Source organism: Syzygium oleosum, unplaced genomic scaffold (genome assembly GCF_021117445.2).
Source record: "Syzygium oleosum isolate NSW1041296 unplaced genomic scaffold, Sole_v2.1 Sole_v2.46, whole genome shotgun sequence".
NCBI lineage: Eukaryota > Viridiplantae > Streptophyta > Magnoliopsida > Myrtales > Myrtaceae > Syzygium > Syzygium oleosum.
This window is the reverse complement of record NW_026607530.1, coordinates 339,319-363,275: the sequence shown is the minus strand read 5'-3', so window position 1 is coordinate 363,275 and position 23,957 is coordinate 339,319. Positions and strand designations below refer to the sequence as shown.

At 40.9% G+C, this 23,957-nt stretch overlaps 2 protein-coding genes across 2 annotated transcripts; both read right to left on the bottom strand.

The window, feature by feature from the left end:
- Positions 1-8,467: 8,467 nt before the first annotated feature.
- LOC130136563 (receptor-like protein 13) lies at positions 8,468-11,320 on the bottom strand. Its single transcript, XM_056306598.1, has 2 exons — positions 11,147-11,320; positions 8,468-10,708 (listed from the first exon to the last, which is right to left on the bottom strand). The coding sequence occupies exons 1-2, from the start codon at positions 11,318-11,320 to the stop codon at positions 8,468-8,470; spliced, it is 2,415 nt and encodes an 804-aa protein (XP_056162573.1).
- Positions 11,321-12,174: 854 nt separating this feature from the next.
- LOC115663550 (receptor like protein 21-like) lies at positions 12,175-14,195 on the bottom strand. The gene is made up of 3 exons (XM_056306597.1): positions 13,805-14,195; positions 12,445-12,576; positions 12,175-12,374 (listed from the first exon to the last, which is right to left on the bottom strand). The coding sequence occupies exons 1-3, from the start codon at positions 14,160-14,162 to the stop codon at positions 12,175-12,177; spliced, it is 690 nt and encodes a 229-aa protein (XP_056162572.1). The 5' UTR covers positions 14,163-14,195.
- Positions 14,196-23,957: the final 9,762 nt, after the last annotated feature.

Sequence of the window (23,957 nt, the reverse complement as noted above, 5' to 3'; positions counted from 1 at the left end):
CATCCTCGAAATTTACAATCCAACCCAACTATTCAAATAAATGGGGATACTGGTGTCGCATCAACTTTTCGCTTTCCCACGTCGCACCTTCGGTTCCATTGTACTCCCAAATCACCTTGACCATCGGAATTTTCTTGTTCCGCAACACTCTTTCTATTCTGTTCTCGATCCGAACTGGCTTTTCCACGTACGACACTCTATCGTCCATGTCTATTTCCTCGTAGTTCAGCACGTGGGTCGGGTCCGGTTCATACTTTCTTAACATTGACACGTGGAATACATTATGCACTTGAGATAAATTTGGTGGTAGCGCGAGACGGTAGGCCAAGGTGCCAATTCTTTCTAAGACCTCGAATGGACCCACGTACCTCGGGCTCAACTTCCCTTTCTTGCCGAACCGTGACAATCCTCTCATCGGCGATACTTTGAGGAAAACGTGGTCCCCCACTTGAAACTCCAAAGGCCTACGTTTCCGGTCTGCATAACTCTTCTGACGGCTCTGAGCTGTCCTTAGCCTTTTTCGGATAATCTTTACCGTTTCCATCGACTGCTGAACCAACTCTAGACCTGTTACATTTCTTTCTCCCACTTCATCCAAACACAAGGGTGTTCTACACGCTCTGCCATAAAGTGCTTCAAACGGCGCCATCCCAATACTCTGCTGAAAGCTGTTATTGTTATAGGCAAACTCAACCAAAGGCAATTGTTCTTCCCAACTGCCCCTAAAATCCAATACATATGCTTGCAGCATATCTTCCAAAGTCTGAATCGTCCTTTCAGACTGGCCATCCGTTTACGAATGATAGATCGTGCTAAACTGTAACTTTGTTCCTAATGCCGTGTGAAGACTTTTCCAAAAAGCGGCAGTAAACTTGGGATCACGGTCCGAGGTGATCGTCACTGGCACTCCATGTAGACGAACTATCTGTTGCACGTATATCTCGGCATACCTTTCCAAGGCGAAGCCCTTTCGCACTAGCAGAAAATGTGTTGACTTTGTCAGTCGGTCGACTACCACCCAAATCGAATCATGACCCCTTTGACTTCTCGGTAAACCCATCACAAAAGTCTATCGTGATGTGTTCCCCTTTTCCACTCGGGAATTTCCAATGGCTGCAACATTCCACCCGGCTTGCAATGTTGCGCCTTCACTTGCTGACATGTTAAACACTTGGCCACGTGCTTGGCTATATCCACTTTCATGCCATTCCACCAATAATGTTGTCGCAAGTTCTGATACATTTTCGTACTACCCGGGTGAATACTATAATTGCTATGATGAGCTTCTGTCAAAATTTCTTCTTTTAGTTCCGCATTATCGGGCACACACAACCGTCCACGGAACTTCAGAATCCCATCCTCGGATACCTGAAAGTCCGGTTTCCTTTTCGTGACGTCCAATTCCAGAATCTTCTGGATCTCTGGGTCCGTCGATTGTAAAGCCTTAATCTTAGTTTGGATCTCCGGTTCAATCCTCAATGCGGCAAGTAGACTTGAAACATGGGTCACTTCAAACTTAAACTTCGAATCCCGGACTCCTTCCAACAAGGTCCATTTCTTGACCATCATATACGCGATGCTCGACTTCCGACTCAGTGCATCCGCTACCTTATTAGCCTTTCCAGGGTGATACATAATCTCGCAGTCATAGTCCTTAAGGAGTTCCATCCAATGGCGCTGTCTCATGTTCAATTCCTTATGGGAGAACAAGTACTTTAAACTTTGATGGTCCGTATAAATCTGAAATTTCTTCTCACACAAGTAGTATCTCCAAATCTTAAGAGTGAAAATAATCGCAGCCAACTCCAAGTCATGAGTCGGAAAATTCAGCTCGTGCAGTCTCAATTGTCGCGATGCGTATGCCACTACTCTTCCGTGTTGCATTAGCACGCATCCCAATCCTCTTAGCGACGCATCACTATAAATCTCATATCCTCCCGGACCTGACGGAATTGTCAACACTGACGCGGTCGTCAACCTCTGTTTTAATTTTTGGAAGCTCCTTTCGCACTTATACGTCCATTCAAATCTCGTCTCCTTCTTTAATAACCGTGTCAACGGCGTCGCTAATGCCGAAAACCTTTCCACGAAGCGTCTATAATAACTTGCCAGGCCCAAGAAGCTCCGAACCTCAGTCACCGTTGTTGGCCTCGGCCAATTCGTGACGGCCTCAATCTTTGTCGGGTCCACCGCAATTCCTTCTTCGGATATCACACGTCCTAAGAACGCCACTCGATGAGGCCAGAATTCGCACTTACTGTACTTAGTGTAGAGTGCATGTTCCTTCAAGGTTTGTAGAACCTTTTCCAAATGTACCTCATGCTCGGTGGAACTCTTCGAATACACAAGAATATCGTCTATGAACACGATCACAAACTGATCCAGAAATTCCTTGAATACCCGATTCATTAAATCCATAAAGGCTGCAGGGGCGTTCGTCAGTCCAAACGGCATCACCGTGAACTCGTAGTGTCCATACCTCGTCCTAAATGCCGACTTCGGCACGTCCTCCTTCTTGATCCTCAATTGGTGATAACCAGTCCTCAAATCGATCTTAGAAAACACTGACGCCCCTTGTAACTGATCAAACAGGTCATCAATCCTTGGCAACGGGTACTTATTCTTAATGGTCACCTGGTTCAGTTGTCTGTAGTCAATGCACAACCTCAATAATCCGTCCTTTTTCCTCACGAACAACACTGGCGCTTCCCATGGAGACGCATTCGGGTGGATAAAACCCTTATCCAACATCTCTTGCATTTGAACCTTTAATTCCTTCAACTCTGACAGTGACATCCTATAAGATGCTTTCGAGATCGGTTCCGTCCCTGGGGCTAACTCGATCACGAACTCCACTTTTCTATCAGGTGGCAGTCCCGGCAATCCTTGGGGAAAGACATCGGGAAGATTACACACCTCGGCTATGTCCTTTAGCCTTGGTTTCTCAACCAACTAGTCAGCCACAAATAATTATCTTTCTATACCTCAAAGACAAAGCTCAATCCATCCAATTTCAATCCAACAGTCTCCCAAAAACAAATCACATCGGTTCTTTACAAAATCTGAAATTTCCAAGCAACACTTATCCTTCCAAACCCGTCCAAGAATATCATCAGTAATCTATAAATCCTTAAACCAATTGCGCCTATTCACCATAAAATTGATTATAAGTCTTACATGACCACTCAAGCGATAACTTCAAAATCATCTCCTATTGCACCCAATATCATCTCATAACGCATCTAGACTTTCAAGGCACATCCTCCGCTTCCTTCTCAGCCACAACATACACTTTTCCTTACGTCCTTAGCCGATTCCGATTAATCTGCGAGGCAGCTCTCGCTTAATGTCTTACCTGAGATCGCTGCGATTACATCAATGGTCTAACCTGTTGGTTAAGCAATTTCTCACTTGATGACCTTACTGGCCACCTCCAAAGCACGCTCCAAGTCCACCTGGGCAAGGGCCATTCCCATGCCTCCTTCCACAAGACCGACATGCAGAGTTGGAGCAGTGGTTCGGCTTTCTGAAGTTCTTACTTACTGGAGGGACAAGTCTCCTATTCTCTGCCATAGGCCTCTTTCCAAAGTTCCTATTATCCCTAGCCGGCGCGTACCGCGATCCAGAAGCGGCAGCTCCTTTCACTCATATCCATTTCAACCATCAAGCCCTCTCATACAGCTCATTGTAATCCCTTAAGACTCAAAAGTACTAACTGACTGCGGAGTTCCGGTTTCAATCCATCCCGGAACCTCCTTGTCCTATCCACATGGTCCTTGACCATCCTTGGTGCGTACTTAGACAACCTTACAAACTTGACTTCGTACGGATCTACTGACATCCGATTTTAGCGAAGCCGAAGAAACTCTGTCTTTTTCTGTTCTCGCGCACTCTCCGAAAAATACTTCCCATTGAAAGCCTCGACCAAAGCACCCCAATACATCAAAATCTTTTTCCAACTCTTATATCCAAAGTGATGTAGCCTCGGGGTCACTTTTCCCATCAAACTTCGGAGGTTTTAATTTCAAAATTTGCTCAACCAGTTATTGCATCTGTCTGACTGCATTAACTTGCCATTGACCTTGATTCCCATCATTCCCATTAAAATTCCAACTTCCTCACGTGCCCTCAGAATTCCATCCACACTGGGATCCTCTGCAACTCCAGCTTGCAGACCTACATGACCTCGACCTCGACCTCGGCTACTCATACTCACAGAGTTCACACCACTCATTTACCTGCTATAATTCATCTCGGGAATTAAAGACCTACGCCAACTATACCGGTCTAAAGACCTAGGTAGTGAATCACAACAATAATTCACTAAGCAAGCAGCCAATCACAAACAACACCTAATCACAACCAACAAAGTTCGTGCACTTACCTCAAGTCCTGACGCACCTGCACCTCACATAATATTGCATAAAATCACTCAGCAATCACAATCAAACAGTCTGGGGTACGCATGGCACACAAGTCTCCATAACTGTCTACCCCAAAGTCATCGCTCCTTATCACTCCAGGCTTCGACCATCTTGGATCAAGCTGACCTTGCTCTGATACCAAATCAACCGAGATGTCACGCCCCAAACCCCAACGGGCTCGCGACACCCCTTCAACGGTCGTATTGAACGCGATGTCCCAGGATGCGTCGCCGACCCAAACGAACTACGCAAGCGGAAGCGAAATAAAACAACCCAGACAACTAACATGATGACAAAAGGATAGCACGAAACAATAATTGCATAACATCATAAAGCAGTCACTATTACAAAACAATAACCCAGGCTACCAATTTCAAACCACAATTTTCAAAAGGGGGCGGTGGTTGATAAGCTTATCTCCTTTACGAAAAGGTACTCAAAAGACAGGGTAATTTGATCTATCCTTCAATCCCTGTGGTACTCTGGCGGCATCTCCGAATCGATCACGGTCGCGGATCTGAAAGTGGTTATATAATAACCGTGAGAACGAGTCTCAATAAGCAACACCCTAAACCCCACCTAGGCCTATGCGTACCCAGACAAGTCTCAACATGCAATCTAAGCGATAACATATATATAATTCACATCAATGGACTTACCTCGCCATCCAATCACATGCCCCCACTGCACATTAGTCAAATCATGATAATGAAATAATATTCCGATAATATAACACAATCATTCGAACGCCATCCACACTCGCACCGAACCAATCCAACCAAACATCCACACGTACCATCAATCAATCCAATCAAATATCCACACGTACCATCAATCAATCCAATCAAATATCCACACGTACTTTCAGCCAATCCAACCAATCACATTTCGCACACGTGCCCAACCAACCATCTCACGACCCGCGCCACTGCGCCTCAGGTCCATTCTCACAGCCCGTGCCAATGCACCTCAGGCTCAGCCCTCCGATCAATTCGGGCTCTGTCCCTCACTGGACATCTCGCACTTTCTCACGACCCGCGTAAACACGCCTCAGGTCTGACTTTCCTTTCACGGACCACCGTCAACACGTCTCAAGTCCGTTCTCACAAGCACACAAGCCACACAATTCAATCAATTCCAATGGCCGCCGTCAACACGTCCCAAGCCAAATTTTCCTTTCACGGACCACCGTCAACACGTCTCAAGTCCGTAGCCCTCCGATCAATCCGGGCTCAATTCTAATGACCGACGTAAACACGTCCCGGTCCAACACACCTTTAACGGGCCACCGTCAACACGTCTCAAGCCCGCATCCATTTGGCACACTGGCCATTCATACCTTCACACGAACCGCCGTCAACACGTCCCAAGTCCATAGCCCTCTTATCAATCCAGGCTTATAATCGATAGGCATACACACGCCATTCAATTCAATCAATTTCACGCCAATTGCACCAAACTATCCACATTCACAACTCAATTCAATTCACGACACGCCACACCAACCCACAAACTCAACATTCAATCAGCCACATTCAAACATCAAATTCATCCACAAACACCACGATAACACCGAATAATTCTCGAGAGAGAGAAAAATCGAGAATATACGAAATCGGGTCCAAACTGGGCAGTTGTGCAGTGACAGAAATCCATTTGAAATAAATAGTAAATAAACTCCAAAAATTATGAAATTTGGATATGTTGCATAAAAAATCTTGATAAACATTTTCCGTGAATAACTCGAAACCCAGTTCCAACTGTAAACACCTCTTTTTGACACTCAAATCCGGACAGACTCCGGTTCGCTCGGACAGCCCCTCAGACCATCAAAATACAACTCATTCAGTATCCAAATCACTTTGGAAAGCTCTGAAATTTTTATACGTCATAGACACAAGTGTTTTTAACAATTTTCGTGAAGGAAGTTTGTTGAAATAAGGTCTAGAAAATTTTATAAAAATTCGGAAAAACAAGAAGGTCGGGTGAACAGTAACTCCGGCAGCCCTGAGACGGTCCGAAAGCCGACCTCCGAACGACCACAAACAACTTCCAAAAATTCTGAATTTAAAGTATGTTATTCCTCAAGATGTTGGAAACAAATTCCATGAAGAACACTTCCTCAGATTCGGCTCACAATGATCACCAAAAAATAACAAAGCGCAGAGGTACAGTAACAACCAGAAATCCGAGAATCATTAAACTTGCACCATTAAGCAAATCAAGCTTATACAACCACTAAACCAACTATCCACAGCCCCTAACCCATCCCTAGACATGCCATTAGTAACCCACTAGCCTAACCAAGGATTAGGAAGTCACTTACCAAGGGTTTAAGCAAGAAAACCGGTGAACAGGCAAACTGAGCTCCGGCGGTGAACAGGGCTGGACGGGAATCTCCGGCGACTTTCCGCCGACCAGGCTGGGATGGTTGGAACGAACACAAGATGGTGGTGGTCGGGGTACCCGGAGTGAGGCCTAGAGAGAGAGAAAGAGGGGAAAATGGGTGTTTTCCAGTTGGTTTCTGGGCTAGTTCAGTTTTTTGTGAACAGTGCACACTCTGGCGGCCGGACGGGTGGCTGGACGGCGATTCAGGCGGCGAGTCTGGTGGCGTCTGAACCGGAGAAGCAAGATGGAGGTGATGGTGCTTGGAGCTTCGGCCGATTCCAAGGAGGGAGAGAGAGAGAGCTCCGGGAATAAGAAGAGAGAGAGAGAGTCAAACACCTTTTGACTCATCCTAGGGCCCTCATTAGATCTTGGTGAGCAAGCCAAGATTCTAGGTTCACGAAAATTCCAAATTTTCAATTAAAGAAAAGGCTAAAAAGACACTAAATACAATAAATCTAGAGGGAGGTATACTAGTCAAAATCCGCACCCGGTCCAAATTTCACTTTTCGATAATTCCGGGCAATATCGACGCTGGCCACAATAATATCGACACCGTCCAATTAAATTCGTCCCGAAACTCCGAGAAATTCGACACCAAAGTTTGGGCTCTAAATAACGGCCAAATTCGATCGAGTGTAATTCTAGCGAAATCTCAATTTTAAAAACAATAACCGAGAGTAATCAGTTCCCGGGCGAGATTTTACTATAAGCACACTGACGAATTACACGTTTTATAAATCCCAAAAATGGGCCGAAATTCGGAATGTCACAAAAAACACCCGGCAAGTTGTTGCCAGTGAGTTTTAACGAGATCCACCTTATTTTGCAATAACCAATCTCAACACCACTGAACTCCACATGCACAGCACTAGCAAAGGACACTTCATGTTTTTTTCTGTTGAACTGTTGCATTGCGTCATTGCCTGATTCAGTACCCGTTATATATGTAGCTCAGCATTATGTTCTCTGTTTTTTTAAGATGGCTATTATTTTAGCTTGACCCGTATTTCTTTTGGATAAAAGGTGTGACTAGGTTGACCCTTGACTAATATTCTATGTTGGTTTAGTTTGAACACGACACCAAGGTGATGGGAAAAGAAATGCTGGCACAATCATTGATCTTGATACATATGTAGAAGACAGTCGCTCTTAAATTTCTGCCAGTAGAGTCGAACTTATTTTCCAGGTAATTTTGCATTAAGTATTGGATAAGCTTCGTTCTCTTGCTATAAATCTTCATCAAGCAGTGACCATAAAGGTGGGCCCAAGCTGCATAACAGTGGTCCTACAATGCATGCCTTTGTCGTCAAATAGGAGCAATTCCCCGCGCCCAATCCTTTATGTTAGAAGGATCTTGTCTTGATACACTAAAACCCAGTTGGTTCGATGTTGCTGGTTGCAACCATAAGATATTTCACAGCTTGGGTAACATTTTGGATTCATTTTGGTTGTGAAGTAAACTATCCTCTCTCAATTGACACCCAAATCAATTCTCCTAATATTCAAATTAGCAGGACAAGAAATACAATACAAACGCTCTAGGAGTCGAGTGTTCAAAATGCATAATAGATACTCAAATGCTCACAACCTATTACATAAAGGTTCTCCACTGTTTCATCTATTTTTCCATCACAAAATGCTTAAAAGAACAATCTCTACCGGGGAAACGATGGGATAAGCTTACGAACAAGCTTGAACAGCATGCACTGATAGTACGAGTTTAGGTAGAGAAAAAGAACCACCCCAAGGAATGCCACGGCATATGATCCTACAAAACTCCACAAGAAGGCTTCTCTCCAAGAGTCATCCTCCCTGGTATGATTTAAAGATGGCGATGTCCCCTGTTCGTGATTTGAGTCATCACAGTTTGTTAATGGTGTTCCGCAAAGAAGAGGGTTACCTTCATAACTTGCTTCACCAAAAGTTCCAAATTGATTTTTTGGGTCTGGTATCCTGCCTGACAAGTTGTTGTGAGCCACAAAAAAATTTGACAGCCTGTAAAGCTCTATTAGTTGTGGAGGGATGGGACCGGTTAAGTTGTTGTAGGACAGGTCCAAACTCTCTACGTTCTTTAAATTGGAAAATGTTTCTGGGAGCGTTCCCTTCAAATGATTGTGTGACAAGTTCAATGCCCGAAGTTCACTTAAGTAGCCAACCTTTGGAGGAATAAAGCCTGTCAAATTGTTCCGTGAGAGATCCATTCCTGACTTGAATTTTAGAATGTTGCCCTTATAAGATTCCAACCTACTCTTTGTCATGAAGTGTACTTCTTCGAATCTCCCCGTATAATCAGATATGTCACTATACGAATAATCAAAACCGAATCTGCCAATATAGTGTACGCCATCGTAATGTATAGGAGAGACCGAGGTAGCAAATGCCTCCGTAGATACCCCAGCGTTTCCAAATGTCAAATCTTTCAAACAAGAAGGAATTGTTCCAGAAAGATTGTTATTGGAAAGATCCAATATGCTCATATTTTTCAACAGACATAGATCCGGAGGGATTGAACCTTCAAAATTGTTTCCTCGTAGTAGAAGAAACTTCAAGTTCCGAAGTGAACCGATCCAGCTGGGGACCTCACCTGACAATACATTATCTCTTAGATCCAACGTGACAATCGATGAAGCTCCTGAAAGAAACTCAGGAAAAGGCCCAGCAAGTGTGTCATTTGCTAAATGCAAGAACCTCATAATTGTAACATTGAAAGAAGGGGGTATATTCGGCCTAAGGTTGTTACTTGAAAGGTCTAAAAGATCGAGATACTGTAAGTTGCATAAGCTCAACGGTAAAGGACCTCCCAATAAATTACTTGACAGTATAAGCGCTCCCAAGTGTTGAATATCTCCAATCCAATTGGGAAGTGTTCCAGATAGGGAATTATTACTTACATCTAAAACTTGCAAGAAGGAGATATTTAATATACCAGGCGATATGTCCCCTGTAAAATGATTGCTGTCCAGATACAAAAATTGCAAGCCTATCAAGTTAGAATACCTCGGTAGCATTTGGCCTGTCAAATTGTTGTTTGACAGTTTTAATACCATAAGTTGCGAACAATTTTTAGCCAAAGTCTCTGGTATTTCTCCCGTGAAGCCATTATTCGACAAGTCCAATATGGACAACCGGTGCATATTGCCCATTGAGGAAGGGATTCCACCTTTCAAATTGTTGCTTGACAGATTCAAATAGTTCATTTTCGGGAGGATAGATCCAATATGAGATGGAAGCTCTCCTTCCATAAAATTAGCAGACACATCGAAAATCCGTAAGCTGACAAGATTCAAATTGGAAGGCAGATAAAATGAACCTGACAAATTGTTGCCTCTGAGTGTGAACTGTTCTAGATTTACATTGTTGTCCAATAGCCAACTTGGGAAATTTCCTGTCATTCCATTGTGGCTGAGTTGAACAACGCTCAAGTTATACTGTTCTTTCAGAAAGCTGGGAATTACGCCACTTGCGTCTTTGTTGAGCACACAGTGTGATAAACTAAACGCCTTAAGTTGAAATGAAGGAAACCAAGTGGGCTCTTCTGTATTTACTACCAAACTACTATTACGGTTCTTCATGAGGCGGAATTCCTTAAGGTTATGATTATTTTCCAGGGAAGCAAGTGAAAGTGATCCTTCAAATGCATTTCTAGATAACGCAATATATTCAAGTGACTTGAGATTATAGAGGAGAGATGAAGGAATGGCCCCGCTAAAATTGTTATTTTGAACATCAAGCACACGGAGTGAGGTCATATTGCTGAAGCATGAAGGAAGAGAACCCCAAAATCCATTAGTACCGATATCCAACTCTTCAAGGTTTCTCAATCCGCACAAGCCTGTTGAAGGGGGCACTGCAACTGTGAGTATCGTCACTAAATTGTACTTTGTATGATTAAAACACTGAAGGTCATGGTTTGTGTCGAGAATGGAGGATAGAAAGAGCGTGCAATCTAATATCCAAAAATACAAACAGAAAAATTGGTAAGATGGAGCTTTAGAGTGGAGTTGCATCACCACGATGCTTCATCTCCACTATTCTTCACATTAAATTAATTACTTCCGGAGTTTGACAAATTTTGAATTGGATCGGAAATGAACTCTAAAGTTGATATTATTCCTAAAATTTGTGGGTTAATTGCATGGGTAACCTCTAAACCTTTGCTCCATTTTCGTTATAGTTTCTGAATTTTTTTTTCCAGTTTAATTATGTACTTTTCAAAAACAATGCAATGGGATCCTCCATTTAGTGCAGCGCGAGATCATTGTGATCTTTTGGCTGACATGCCTACCAAGTCAGCAGTGGAGGCCCCCCAAACATCATTTGGACCCGCAACTCACCACCGCAACTCGCCGCCCTCCACCACCATCCACATTATTGTCCGGTTTGCTGTCCGTCACTGCCACCTCACTGCTTGTCCATTCCACCCTCCAGGCCTTAGTTCTGAGCATCACGGCCTCAAATTGAGGACACACTTTAGATCTTAGGTCGTCGTAGTTCACGCCAAAGGTCATGCAGGGTCTTCTGGCGGTAGTAATGGCGACCGAGCTTTGTGGTGTGATGATGGGCATGAGCGCCGCGGTGGGCAGAGGCAGCAATGGACATTGGTGCAAAGAAGCCGAGGTTTTTTTAAGGCCGAATGAGTTTTGAATATTATAATTATTTATTCTATTCTATACATTGTTTATCTTAATGGAAAAACCATTTTTCAAATTAATTAATTTATCCATTATAAGAAATGCTTTCTTTGATTGATTTTATGCATCTTAGTTTACCGATACGAATTTTAAGTTTCTTATATAATTTTCATGGCCTAGTTGAATTTATTAACACTTGCAATCCCTAAAGTTTGACCACCATTGTGGTTTAATATGTAAACTGTAAGGAATTTTTGGATTTTGATTCCCGATTAACTTTTGCATTTAATTTTATTATGATTCCTGCACAACATTTGAACCCCTCTGGTATATTGTTATTTTGACTATTTTTATCTTCTAAGCAATTACTCCTTGCATCTGTTATGTTATCGCACTATTCTTCAGATTGGCCAGTAAAAAAGTTTCACAAAAGTAAAAGCATGGAGCCTAAACTTCAATATTTAAAGATTTGGGATTAAATTGAAAGTGACCAAATTTTTTAGGATCACCGACATCATGATCCCACAATAAAGACATTGAGCATGACATGAGTTTATTTATGCCTTCCATAGACATTTAACTAAATCCTTCCCACTTCAAGCATAAGGCAAACAACTATATGATATCATTTACTTAGACGCAAGTCGTTGGCGCTAAGTTATTTGAACAAAATGTGCGGCCAAAATAAGATCCAGAATACTTCAAATATAATGTAATCATGCGTTCTATGTTCAAGACAACCTTATCTTATTTTCTCTTAAGAAGGTGATAAATGAAAGCATTTTTAGAGAAGTACCTTCCAGTAGCTTCGAAGCATTCAGTCGACAACTACTAAGGTGTAAGGCCTTAAGAGATGTTATCCTCGCAATGTCCGCAAGGGAATCATTCACCAAATTGTTAGCAGAAAGCTCCAGTGCCTCAAGATTAACACCTGTAACTGACAAAAGGTTCTCAAAATCGAACTTTATATATCAAGGCATGGTCATCTATTTTACATGTACCTTCAAGCTGATTGGAAGATAAATTTTGGGCCTCCACTAACTGTTGCTTGTACAACGAGGGAACTCGTTGTAGACAATTGAAAGATAGATCTAGGCTCTTCAATTTCCTCAGGTGTAGCGTTCCGTTTAAATCTGGTTAAGAAAAGACTCATGCATATCCGATGGTTAATTAATTCTCTATAGATATCATATGTCCAACTACCTTAAATTTATCGATAATAATTATATGCTCATGATGAGAAGAATTGGTTTATAAGCAGAAACTAGCTGGTTTGACGTATTCAAGCATGAAAAAGGTCTCTGTCACATGAATTTGTAAACCAATTTAATAAACAAGTAACTTATACTCTTAACAATGTTGATCATATGTAGTTAGCTAACACTAGTAGAGCTGAGAAAATCTACCCTCATTATATTGTTTGGATACTAGAGAAAGGAATGATCTGGAGAGAAAAGAAAAGAAATGATGCATTATCACTTTATTGTACTTTTATGTATATATAATTTATATGTATTTACAATTTGAAATGCATCGAAGGTATATGTGGGAAAGAACGATGATGCTTGATAAAAGTATTGGTCCCCCTTAGTCCCTCCAAATCCCTTTATATGAGGGATTTAAAAGACACATGACTATACATAATTCCTCCTAATATCTTCTACTCTTTCTTTTCCTGTCCCTTTCTTTCCCTCTATCCAAACACTACGCTACCTTTAAGATCCTTTCTTTCCCTCCAAATTAATCCCCTCCATAAATCTACTTTTCGCGATTTTTTAATTTTAATTTTTTGCAAACCTTATCGCTCTCATAATTTGATTTTTAATTACCATGAAACGCTCAAAAAATTTCCAAACATGTAAATATTAATACGTAGAATTATATATAGTTCTTTCATAATCTGATGGAACTTGATTTTCTTTGTTCTTATTTGAATCTTGAGAGAAAGTCACAAATAAAAGTATTAAGCAGATTTTAGTCCACTTCAAAACAAGTGCCCTTCAAGTCAACTTTGTTGGGGTGCAAAATGCAGACAAGTTAGACTCTTTATGATGGCAGAAAAGTTGGCATTTGGTAAATCATTGCCTACTGAGCTGATTCTATTTTAGCTCTTCCTACCTATCCTGATTGTGGAGATGAGTCTCCTAATTATTTTATGACATGTGCAATCTACTACTTTAAGAATTGCATCATTTGTGCAATCATGTGTTTGTCATTAATTCACTTAATCCACTTTGTTGTTTGGAGCACCCATGTATGACATTTTTACATTATTCAGAAACGGTAAGTATACGATTACATAGAGACATAATTGAAAAAAGACAAAAGGAACAAATAGCTGAGAGAGAGAGAGATATTCACCTGAGAGAGAATTCAAACTTAAATCCAACACTTGAAGTTCCTCCAGAGGAAGGAATAAAGACGCGTCCATAACCCAAGGCAATTCCCAGTAGCGATCGTCAGATCCCCACCCGCGTGTTGCGCCCAAATATAGTCGAGTCACCCGCAAAGTGGTGTTATCGCACTTTACCCTTTTCCAGCTGCAACAGTCACCGTTGCCATCTTGCCACGATGGAAGAGAAGACCCATTCGGGTGGTTGAAGGCGGCCTTAATCATGAGCAGTGCTTTCCTCTCTTCTTCCAAGCACCCCATGCTTCTTCCACTTCCCATCAATACCAAAAACACCCAAGTCCACATACACGATAAAAGACACTTCATGTTTATCTATAATGCTGTTTTGTGGGTTATCTGTTTCTTCTGCTTCCCCCTGTGCAAACTTACGGGGGTCATCTACTCCATTTATACATGCGGAGTCTTTCCCTTTTGAGTGATTATTACGGTTGGGCCAACTCCACGAAACAACCATGGGCAAACTCAAAGTCTACTCGGACCAATTCTTCAGAACACGTGATTCTTGCCGTTGACTTGACCCAGAACTTCTCCAAAAGAGAGATGAAAATTATAAGATGAACGTTGTAAATTGATTAAAAAAATGATTATAAGCAGATCGACAAAAAAAAAGTCACTAGTGATTTCACCAAAGTTATAAAGTAAATATGCATTCCCCAAGTATCGTTTCTAAAAAAGAGAGATAAATAACAAAAACTTGATGTTATTAATTTTTAGTATAAATGTTGTTTTGCCAAGAAATATTACACAAATTCGTATTTGTTTGGACTCATTGAAGAAAAAATAAGACAACTTCGTTCAATTTGATAATGTGATCAAAACAATACTGATCAACGTTCAATATATCTTATATTTAATTAACTTGAAGTATCAATGAATGCAAAATTGATTAACTATCAATAATTTAGAATAATATAAAAAACGTAGTCTTAAACTGTTATGATGCACGGATAATCTTGTTAGTATTATAAAAATCCACAACATAAGCAGACCGATTTGGGTTGTTTAAGGCAGATTTAAACAACTTCCACTTGAGCTTCCACTTCGCTCCGACATCGACACCACCCAAGTCCCCACGCACATGTTCAGTACAGATGGAGGACCCTTAATTTTCTGCTGGGGACATCTTCAAGTCAAAGATGCGACACATCTTATCCCACGCGGTCATTAAAGCTAGTCATGACCCAGAAACTTTCCAAGGTGTTAGGGCTAGTGCTATCACCTAGAGGGGGGTGAATAGGTGATTGTATCAAATTTAATAAAATAAAATTGCGGAATGAATATAGTCAAGATTAACAACTTATACTCGCTATATCAGATGTTTATGTCTGATAAAATTTTTCGTCAGATGGATGCGTCTGATGATAAATTGTCGTCAGATGCTTGCGTCTGATGACTACGATTTTTACGACTGATGACCGCGATGATATTCTGATGAAGATATATGTGCTGTATGATAATAAGAATAATTAAAGAGAGTTTAGAGATAGAGAATACTGCACACTGATCTTTATAGTGATTCGGCTTTATCAAGCCTGCGTCCACTCTCCACGCTGGCAGCCTATTGGCTGTGTTTCACTATGAATCACCAAGAGATTACAAGAGTAGTGTTTCTTCATATGATAGATCACACTATCACATACACTCTACACTCAAGTAATTTTTCTCTAAAAAATCACAGCGTGAAAAACAGTAATCACGAGTGTGTGTAAAATCGAAGCTCTATTCAGACTCTGGAATTCTCGATTCTGATTCTCTCTTTGTACGACGTATGCACTCCTTTTATACTCCTCCACTTCCAATCTACCCGTTGGACAGTCTTCAGAGGATTTATCTCCAAATTAATCCGTTGGAGAAACTTCCCAAAAGAAGATACATAGCTGTTAGAAAGAATTATTATCTCCAAGTTGATTCGATCGCCCATACAATCAAATCTTGGTTTCCAAAAGTGTAGTTCTTCGTATTAAGGAATAATCTTGTGATTACCAAAATATAATATCTTATGATATTATTTTGATCGTCCTTCATAAACCTGCAAAAAATAACGCTTGTTGAATCTGACGAGAAATTCTGCATCTGATGACTCAATATCTGCATCTGATGACAAAGTCCTTTCAACGACTAAGTCTTATGATACAGTATTTGAGTCTGATGACTAAGTAGTTCCATTTATTAAGTCTGATGACTTAATGTAGATCTGCATCAAACATCTTAAGCATAATTTGGTCAGACGGGATTGTTTTGTCATACTTCAAAACTAATTAGGGATTTTTCTCAACAATCTCCCCCTTTTTTATGATAACAAAACTATCAATATAATTCTAATAAAATTTGTGTAATAATGTCAAAATAATATTCTGTGTATGATAGAGTAATATTCACATTCTCATTCCCCTGTTTAATCAAATAGCTTGAGTATGATAAAACTTGTTATAGCACTTCTCCCACTTTTTGACATCAGCAAAAATGAGCTCCGCAAAGATGGTAACGACTATAGAGGACGCAACCGCTTGCAAAAGTGGCGGCCTCGGCCTCGGGTAACCACAAATTCAAGGTCGCCCTAGGCCAGTAATGTTACATCTATGGTTGAGGCCTCACCCCACAAGTCGCGGGGTTCAGATGGAGTTTGCAGCCATGGTAGGGCGACAACAGCAAAGGAGGCCACTAGCAATGGTGGCTCAAACCGAGAAGAGAGAGAGCGAGAGCGAGAGAGAGAGAGAGAGAGAGAGAGAGTTAAGTGTGATGTGGATCAATATTGTGCAATTTGTTCGAGATCCAAGGAGAGAGAGGGACGGAGGCAAAAGTGGAAAGAGAATAAACAAACAAAGGGAAGATAAGAAATGGCGAAAAAGGAAAAAAAGAAGAATTAATTTAGACCGTCAAATAAAACAAGTGGTGAGCTATCAACTTCTTAAAAGATAAAAAAAATTAATATATATGTATTATTATCAGTTGGTTAACAAATTTTCCAAAGATTAATAATAGTAGTATACAGTACCAACTATTGGTCCAATTATATGATTCATTTTTATTATATATGCTCCAATTTCATTCGAGGTATTTTGAGGGTATAGAATCGGAAACTTTTGTGTATTCAACTGACATGGGATTGAAGGTTTATTAGGCGTTTTGAATGTTTAATTGCCTGCTTCATCGTGTAGGGACTCATGTATAATTTGAGCAAATCATTTTGATTAACTTTGCGACAAAAGCCGTGAAATGCTTTGCTTTTTGGATAGGGATGTCCATCATAGCTTGACTCGGATTTCTCCCAAGTCGTGGTGGCTGCCTACCATAAAAGCTGGGAAATGCTTTACCTTTATGACAGGGATGTCCATTATAAAAAGTAAGTGGCAAGACCTTGACTAAATTTATATGTTTCTTAAATTCAAAAGCAATATGAGGATGATGGAAAAGAGAGTCGGCCCAGTCAAATTTCACTTTCCAACTCGATGTAATCTTGGATGAGATTCTGCATCTTTACCCCCGACAAAACGCTAGACTAACTCTTTCTTTTTCTCATAAAGCACTTTGGCCAATACTCCGAAAGTTGGTCAGTGCAAGGACAGTTGGACCCTTGTCCCTACACGGATATGAAAAACGGATCGGAATTTTTTAAAGTCTGGGGTCACTTTATCTGGTAACGTTAACCATCTTACCAAAATGCTTCCGTCATTTGAGGAATTTCATTCAAAATACCACAAATTAACTTAGCATATATAATTGGATTTTCGTAATTTAGTAATTCGTCCATTAATAGTGACTTGAGTTGATGGATAGAGATATATGATGGAAGTTCTTTTTCCTTCCATTTTTTTTTGTAAATCCATATCTAATTTTTTTTGTTGGTAAATACCATTTGATGAATCATATTTAATCATCTTAAAGATAGGGGTTGATGTCAACGACTTTCTAATGTGAAGAACCTGTAACTCCCGCGTATCTATATGTTAACTCACTGTCGACCCATCCTCTCCTCTCTCAGCTTCCTTTGTTTTTGTAATTATATGTTTAGATTTGATCAGCCTCTTCTCTCAACTCACTCTCTCTCATCCCAACATGATCAAGCTTCTCACCACGAGACAGCAGATGAGACACGTGTAAGTGTTGGTGTCATGCATCAGATGAGCTTCCAAACGACGTCTCTCATTATATTATTCCTAATCTTTTTTTCTCATTTGTTCCCTCGATTACTGATTTAAGCGGGGGGGGGGATGTTTTCCAAATGCCAGATGGCAGTTTCCGGACCAAGGAACATTAGATTGGTCCTACGCGGAAATTTGCTCTGTAGTGATTTCATAGCCTGTCAAATTCTTTTTTCTAATGGAAGTTTATAGCATGATATAAGATGAATAAACATTATTTTTTACATATAACCTTTGCAAAGTCATATTAATGGAATGAATGCAGTTGCTTAATCTGGAATATATGTCTTGCCATGCTTTCATCGATTCTCATTGGCCTCCATGTTCATCTGTGTATATTTGTGTTTCCTTTACATTTCATTGCATTCACTAGGCAAGTAGCCTGAACAAGCCTGAAAACAAAATTAGAAAAATACGCCCTAAAAACCTACTCCATTTAACTCGTGCTAGAGAAATGCGGGGGTCGATTCAGTCAGGCTAATTCGAGTTTCCAAGCTCTTGATGGCTCCCGAATTTTGTTAACATTTTATTATTTTTTATTTCTCATCTTTAGCATCCCTAGTGCTGCGGAGGTGGAATTTCTTTAGTTCCTTTTTTTTTTTTTTATCTTTGATGTTGAATGGGCTAGGCTTGTCCGTAAAAGTTGTCCAAAATGAACCGAGCGAGACCCTATCAATGAGTTGGAGCCACCACCGACTGTTGCTAGTGGCTTTTTGTCACCCACACGCACAGCCACGGATTGGTGGCAGCGATACATAAACCCTTTAGTTTTTTTTTTTTTTGGTCAGACATAAACCCTTTAGTAAGAGAGAGAAAAAACAGAAGATATTTTGGAGAGAGAGAGAGAGTGATGAAAGGAAAAACCCTCAGTGAAAAATCACCAATTTGATGAAAACCTTTAATTTTTATATGCGCATATGTCACAAATCACTAATTTGAAATATTTCTCTAAAAACATTCACTTCTATCGCTTGCAAAAATTAATTAATCGGAAATACTTTATCACTAACAAAAACATTCGGACAAAGATTATTGTTGATGATGAATATTCTAACCGATGCAAATAACTAATTTGAGGAAAATGTTTACAAATCATTGTTTTTTTGTGAAAAAAAGAAACATCGATGTTCTCTTTTTGACCACCGAGGACCTTTACCCTTTATATGTGGTCTATTTTACTAAAGGCTAAGTCCGAGTAACATCCATGTTCTCTCAATTTCATAGATTGTATATTTATCAGTATCAATGGGTTAACTAATTTTTTAAAGATTATTACAAATAGGGTACAGTACCAACTGTTTTTCGAGTTATATGATTTATTTATCTTTATATTTGCTAAAATTTCTTTTGAGGCGGTTTGAGGGTATAAAATTGGAAACTTTGTGTATTTAACTAACAAGAGATTTAAGATTTGTTATGTGTAGACTCATTGTGCATAGACTCTAGAACTAAATTAGCAGTTTGGCATTTTTTCATAATTGATTATTTATAAAGAGAATGACAAAAATCAAATTGAGTTTTCGTAAAATTGACCATCACGTTATTTTAGAATTATGAGCTACATAATAGCATAATAGAAGAAGGAAAGGCGGCACTCAAAGAATATACGGAGGCACAGGTGCGTATCCCCCTGAATATATAGGTGCCTTATGATTTTGTTTTCTTAAAGCACGAAAGGGTCTTATATGGTAGTCAATGAATTGTCACTGTTATAGAGAAAATCAAAAGTCATTGTACCGGGAAAATAATCGTGTAAAAGGCCAAAAAAAAAAAGACGAAGAAGAAGACAAAATGCCATGTAAAATTGTAAACGAGGGGACGGAATTGAAGATGGAAGGTCCCCGGCAGTCTTAGACCATGTTGAGTTTTTTTTTTTTTGCATTAAATAGGTCAATTAATTGTATATTATTGCAGGCAAAATATAACATGATATTTTGATATAGAATTTAGCTTTCTAATTATAATGGTCATTAATGGCCAAAACTGTAGTGTAAGTGATTAAGATAATATTGTCCAAAGTAAATAACACGGTGGGGTTAATGCACGGAATGTGCAAAGTCCAAGAGCACCGCGAAAAGAGAAAAGCCATGCTACAGAGTTTAGCTACAGTATAATCCTACACAGTATATTAATCTTATTACAGATTCAAGTTTCAATCTTATGTACATGATCATGCTAATAAGCATTAAAAAGAGTATAAAAAATCAAACCTTCGCAAAACTTATTTATATTAAATAATCATTCAAATGGTTATTTGATATAAGTACCAATCCATGTGTGAGATGAACTTCACTTCTTCGAGTTCATGTGTCCAAGCAACTCGAAAACCTTTGCCATATATAAGTGTTGCAGTGAATTTGCTCCTATACAAGTATGGCAGCCAATCTTGTTCTATCTTAAAATGCAGTATCAAATGTATTTTCAAGTATCTCATGACTTCCGAATGTCAAGCCCTTTCAAACATGATGGAATTTCTCCAAAAAGATAATTATTCGAGAGATCCATTATGGTCATATCTTGGAATTGACATATTTGCGGAGGCATAAAACCTTCAAAAAAAAATTATTTCCTTTCAGAAGAAATATATAATAAAAAGTTAAATAACAATTAATAAAAAAGAAAGAAAATAATAATAAAAAAAAGGCTCCAATTCGGTCATGATTGGAAGGACCTTGTCCGATTCTCGCAGCCCAGACCTAATCCACAAGAGCAGCCCAGGGCAAACCTAATTTTTTGGATAATTTTCTCATAAACTTTTTATGCACATAATTTTTTGTTCGCACAACGACTTGAAAACTAAATTAGTAGTTTAGGATTTTTCTTTCTATAAGTGGTTATTTACAAAGAGATTGACAGACGCTAAAGTGAATTTAGGATATTTTATTTGTAAAACCAACCATCGCGTTGTTTTAGAATTATGAGCTCCATAATAGCCTAGTAGAATGAATAAGTTTTATAAGAATTTATAACGAATCACAATAATTTGTAAAAAAGAAAACAATAAGAGGATGAGGAAAGGCAGCACCCAAAAGAAGTTATTGAGGCATACGTACGTATTTTCTAAATGTGTAGGTGCCTATGAATATATGATTTATTTTATTAAAGCACGAAAGTATGTTATAAACCATACTTTCGTGCTGTGAAAATAATCCTGGAAAAGAGAAAAAAGAAGAAGGAGAAGACAAAATAACATGTAATTGTAAACGAGGTGACTGAACTGACGAGGGAAGGTTCCCGACAGTCTTAAACCATGCTGAGTTTTTTTCTGCATTATATAGGTCAATTAACCATATATTATCGCAGGAATAATATAATTTGATATTTTAACATATAATTTAGCTTTCTAATTTTATTGGTCATTAATGGCCAAAACTGTAGTGTAAGTGATTAAGATAATATAGTCAAAAGTAAATAAAAACAGTGGATTAATGCTAGAAATGTGCAAAGTCCATGAGTAGCGCATAACGAGAAAAGCCATCCTGCAGAGTTTAGCTACAGTATATGATCATAATATCCTGCACAGTATATTAATCTTAAAACTTATTTTTACAAATTCAAGTTTCTATTTTATATAGGTCACACCGAACTCCCGCCGGTCTTCCGGCATAGCCAGGCATCACCCCACTACTTTGGGCGTGGCAACGTCCGGGATCGAACCCCCCCTCTCCCGACAAGTCGGGTACCGGGCAGCATTCCATTTAGGAGCATCGATCCAGCCTCCACCGCAGTCGGCAATGTCTGAGATCGAACCCCCCCCCCCCCGACAAGTAGGGTACCAGACAGCATCCGAACTTCCGCCGGGTATCGTCTAGAATTCATCTTAGACGGAACTCATCATGGCCATACACGTAAACAATCATGCATTGCCAATTTTAATCTTCCTTAATTAGCCAATGCAAGTGTTTATGACTTGCAATTTACTACGAATAAACATGCCATGAATCACACTCGTTTTCGTATCAAACATCAATATATGATCACGATATGCCATGTCAAGCCAACAATAGCCATAATTAATCACACGATCCACTTTTAAAATCCTACGATTGTCACGCCCCGCACCCTACGAGCGCGTGATCATCCCGCGATGGTCGATCATTGAACGCGACGTCCCAGGACGCGTCGCCGACCCAAATGAAACACCCAACAATAAAAGCAAGCGGAAGCGAAACTAATTAACCCAGACAATAAACAACGACAAAGGGATAGTGCGAAACAATAATTGCATACCATCATAAAATAGTCACTATACAAAACGATAACTCAGACTACCAATTTAGAACCACGGTTTTCAAAAGGGGCGGTGGTTGACAAACTTATCTCCTCTACAAAAGGTACTCAAAAGACAGGGTAAATGATCTATTCTTCAATCCCCGTGGTGCTGCGCGGCGTCTCCGAATCGATTACGGTCGCGGATCTGAAATGGTTATATAATAACCGTGAGAACGAGTCTCAATAAGCAACCCCTAAACCCCACGTAGGCCAATGCGTACCCGGACAAGTCATACATGCAATCTACCCCATAACATATAAAATTAGCATAATTGTACTTACCTCGTCATCAAGTCCATGCCAACTCTACACGTTAGTCGTCACGTGATAAGGCAATAATATTAATTAAATAACACATCACAAGTCGCTCAAACACCAACCACGCTTTCACTCAATCACTCCAACTAATTCAACCAGGTCAATTCAATCACACTCAATTCGCATGCGTGGCCGAGCAACTTTCTCACGACCTCCCGAGTCCTTTCACACGGCCCGCGTCAACACGCCTCGGGCCAGCCCTCGGATCAAGCCGGGCTCGGTCCAGCGTAACCACGCCTCGGGACATTTCTCTCGACCCGCGTAACCACGCCTCGAGTCCTTACTTGCCTTTCTAGCCACACCCGCGTAACCACGCCTCGGGTTGGCGCCACTCGAGATCAAGCGGGCTCGGTCCGCGTAACCACGCCTCAGGACATTTCTCTCGACCCGCGTAACCACGCCTCGGGTCCTTACTTGCATTTCTAGCCACACCCGCGTAACCACGCCTCGGGTTGGCGACCCTCGAATCAAGCCGGGCTTCGTCCTCACCTTGGACATTTCACACTTTCCCACGACCACGCTCTGCGCCTCGGGTCGCCCTCGAGATCAAGCCGGGCTTTTCTCATGCACATGCACCACAATACAAAATTCACCATGCTCTTAGTCATATAAATCAATTTCAATCACCACCCATTCACCAATGTTAATCTAGCACGCCACATCGATCAACTCAATTCATGCTCCCGACATCGGTCCACCGACCCGACATTCAAGTCAACACATTCAATAAATTCCAATTCACCCACAAGCGCCACGACAATTCGGTCATGCTATTTACCTCGCCAATCACTAAATTAGCCACACAATTATCACCACAATAATTCATCAATTAGGCACACTCAATCTAATTAGCCCATGCCTAAATTAATTCCTAACCCGGTACTAATCACATCCTAAACAAGTCTAAAAATACCCAAAGTACTAGGTAGGATTTAGGAAGTCACTTACTTGGTTTTGGCCCGGAGAAAATCGGCTCGGGCCTAAAATGGCCCGGTGAACAAGGCTTAGAACTAGGCGCGGGCGCGGGCCAACAGCGCGGTGGCCGGCCAACGTGGGCACTAATGGCCGGACGGCGCGCGCGCGCGGGCGCGGTGGCCGTGCGGCGTGCCAAGGGGCGCACGGGCGAACGGACGGGCGACGCGCCTAGTCGGACGGGCGACGCGCACAGTCGGACGGGCATGGCGCCGGCAAGCTCGGCCACGGGCTCGGGAACGGGCACGGCGACGGGCGCGCGGCTTGGTCGCGTGGGCGACGAGCCGGCTACGGCCCGGGCTGGGCCGGTCGGGCCGGGCTGGCCGGGCCGGGGGCGGCGACCAGGCGGCGACTGTACGCGGCGGCGACGAGCCGAACAGGGGAGAAAGAGAGTGAG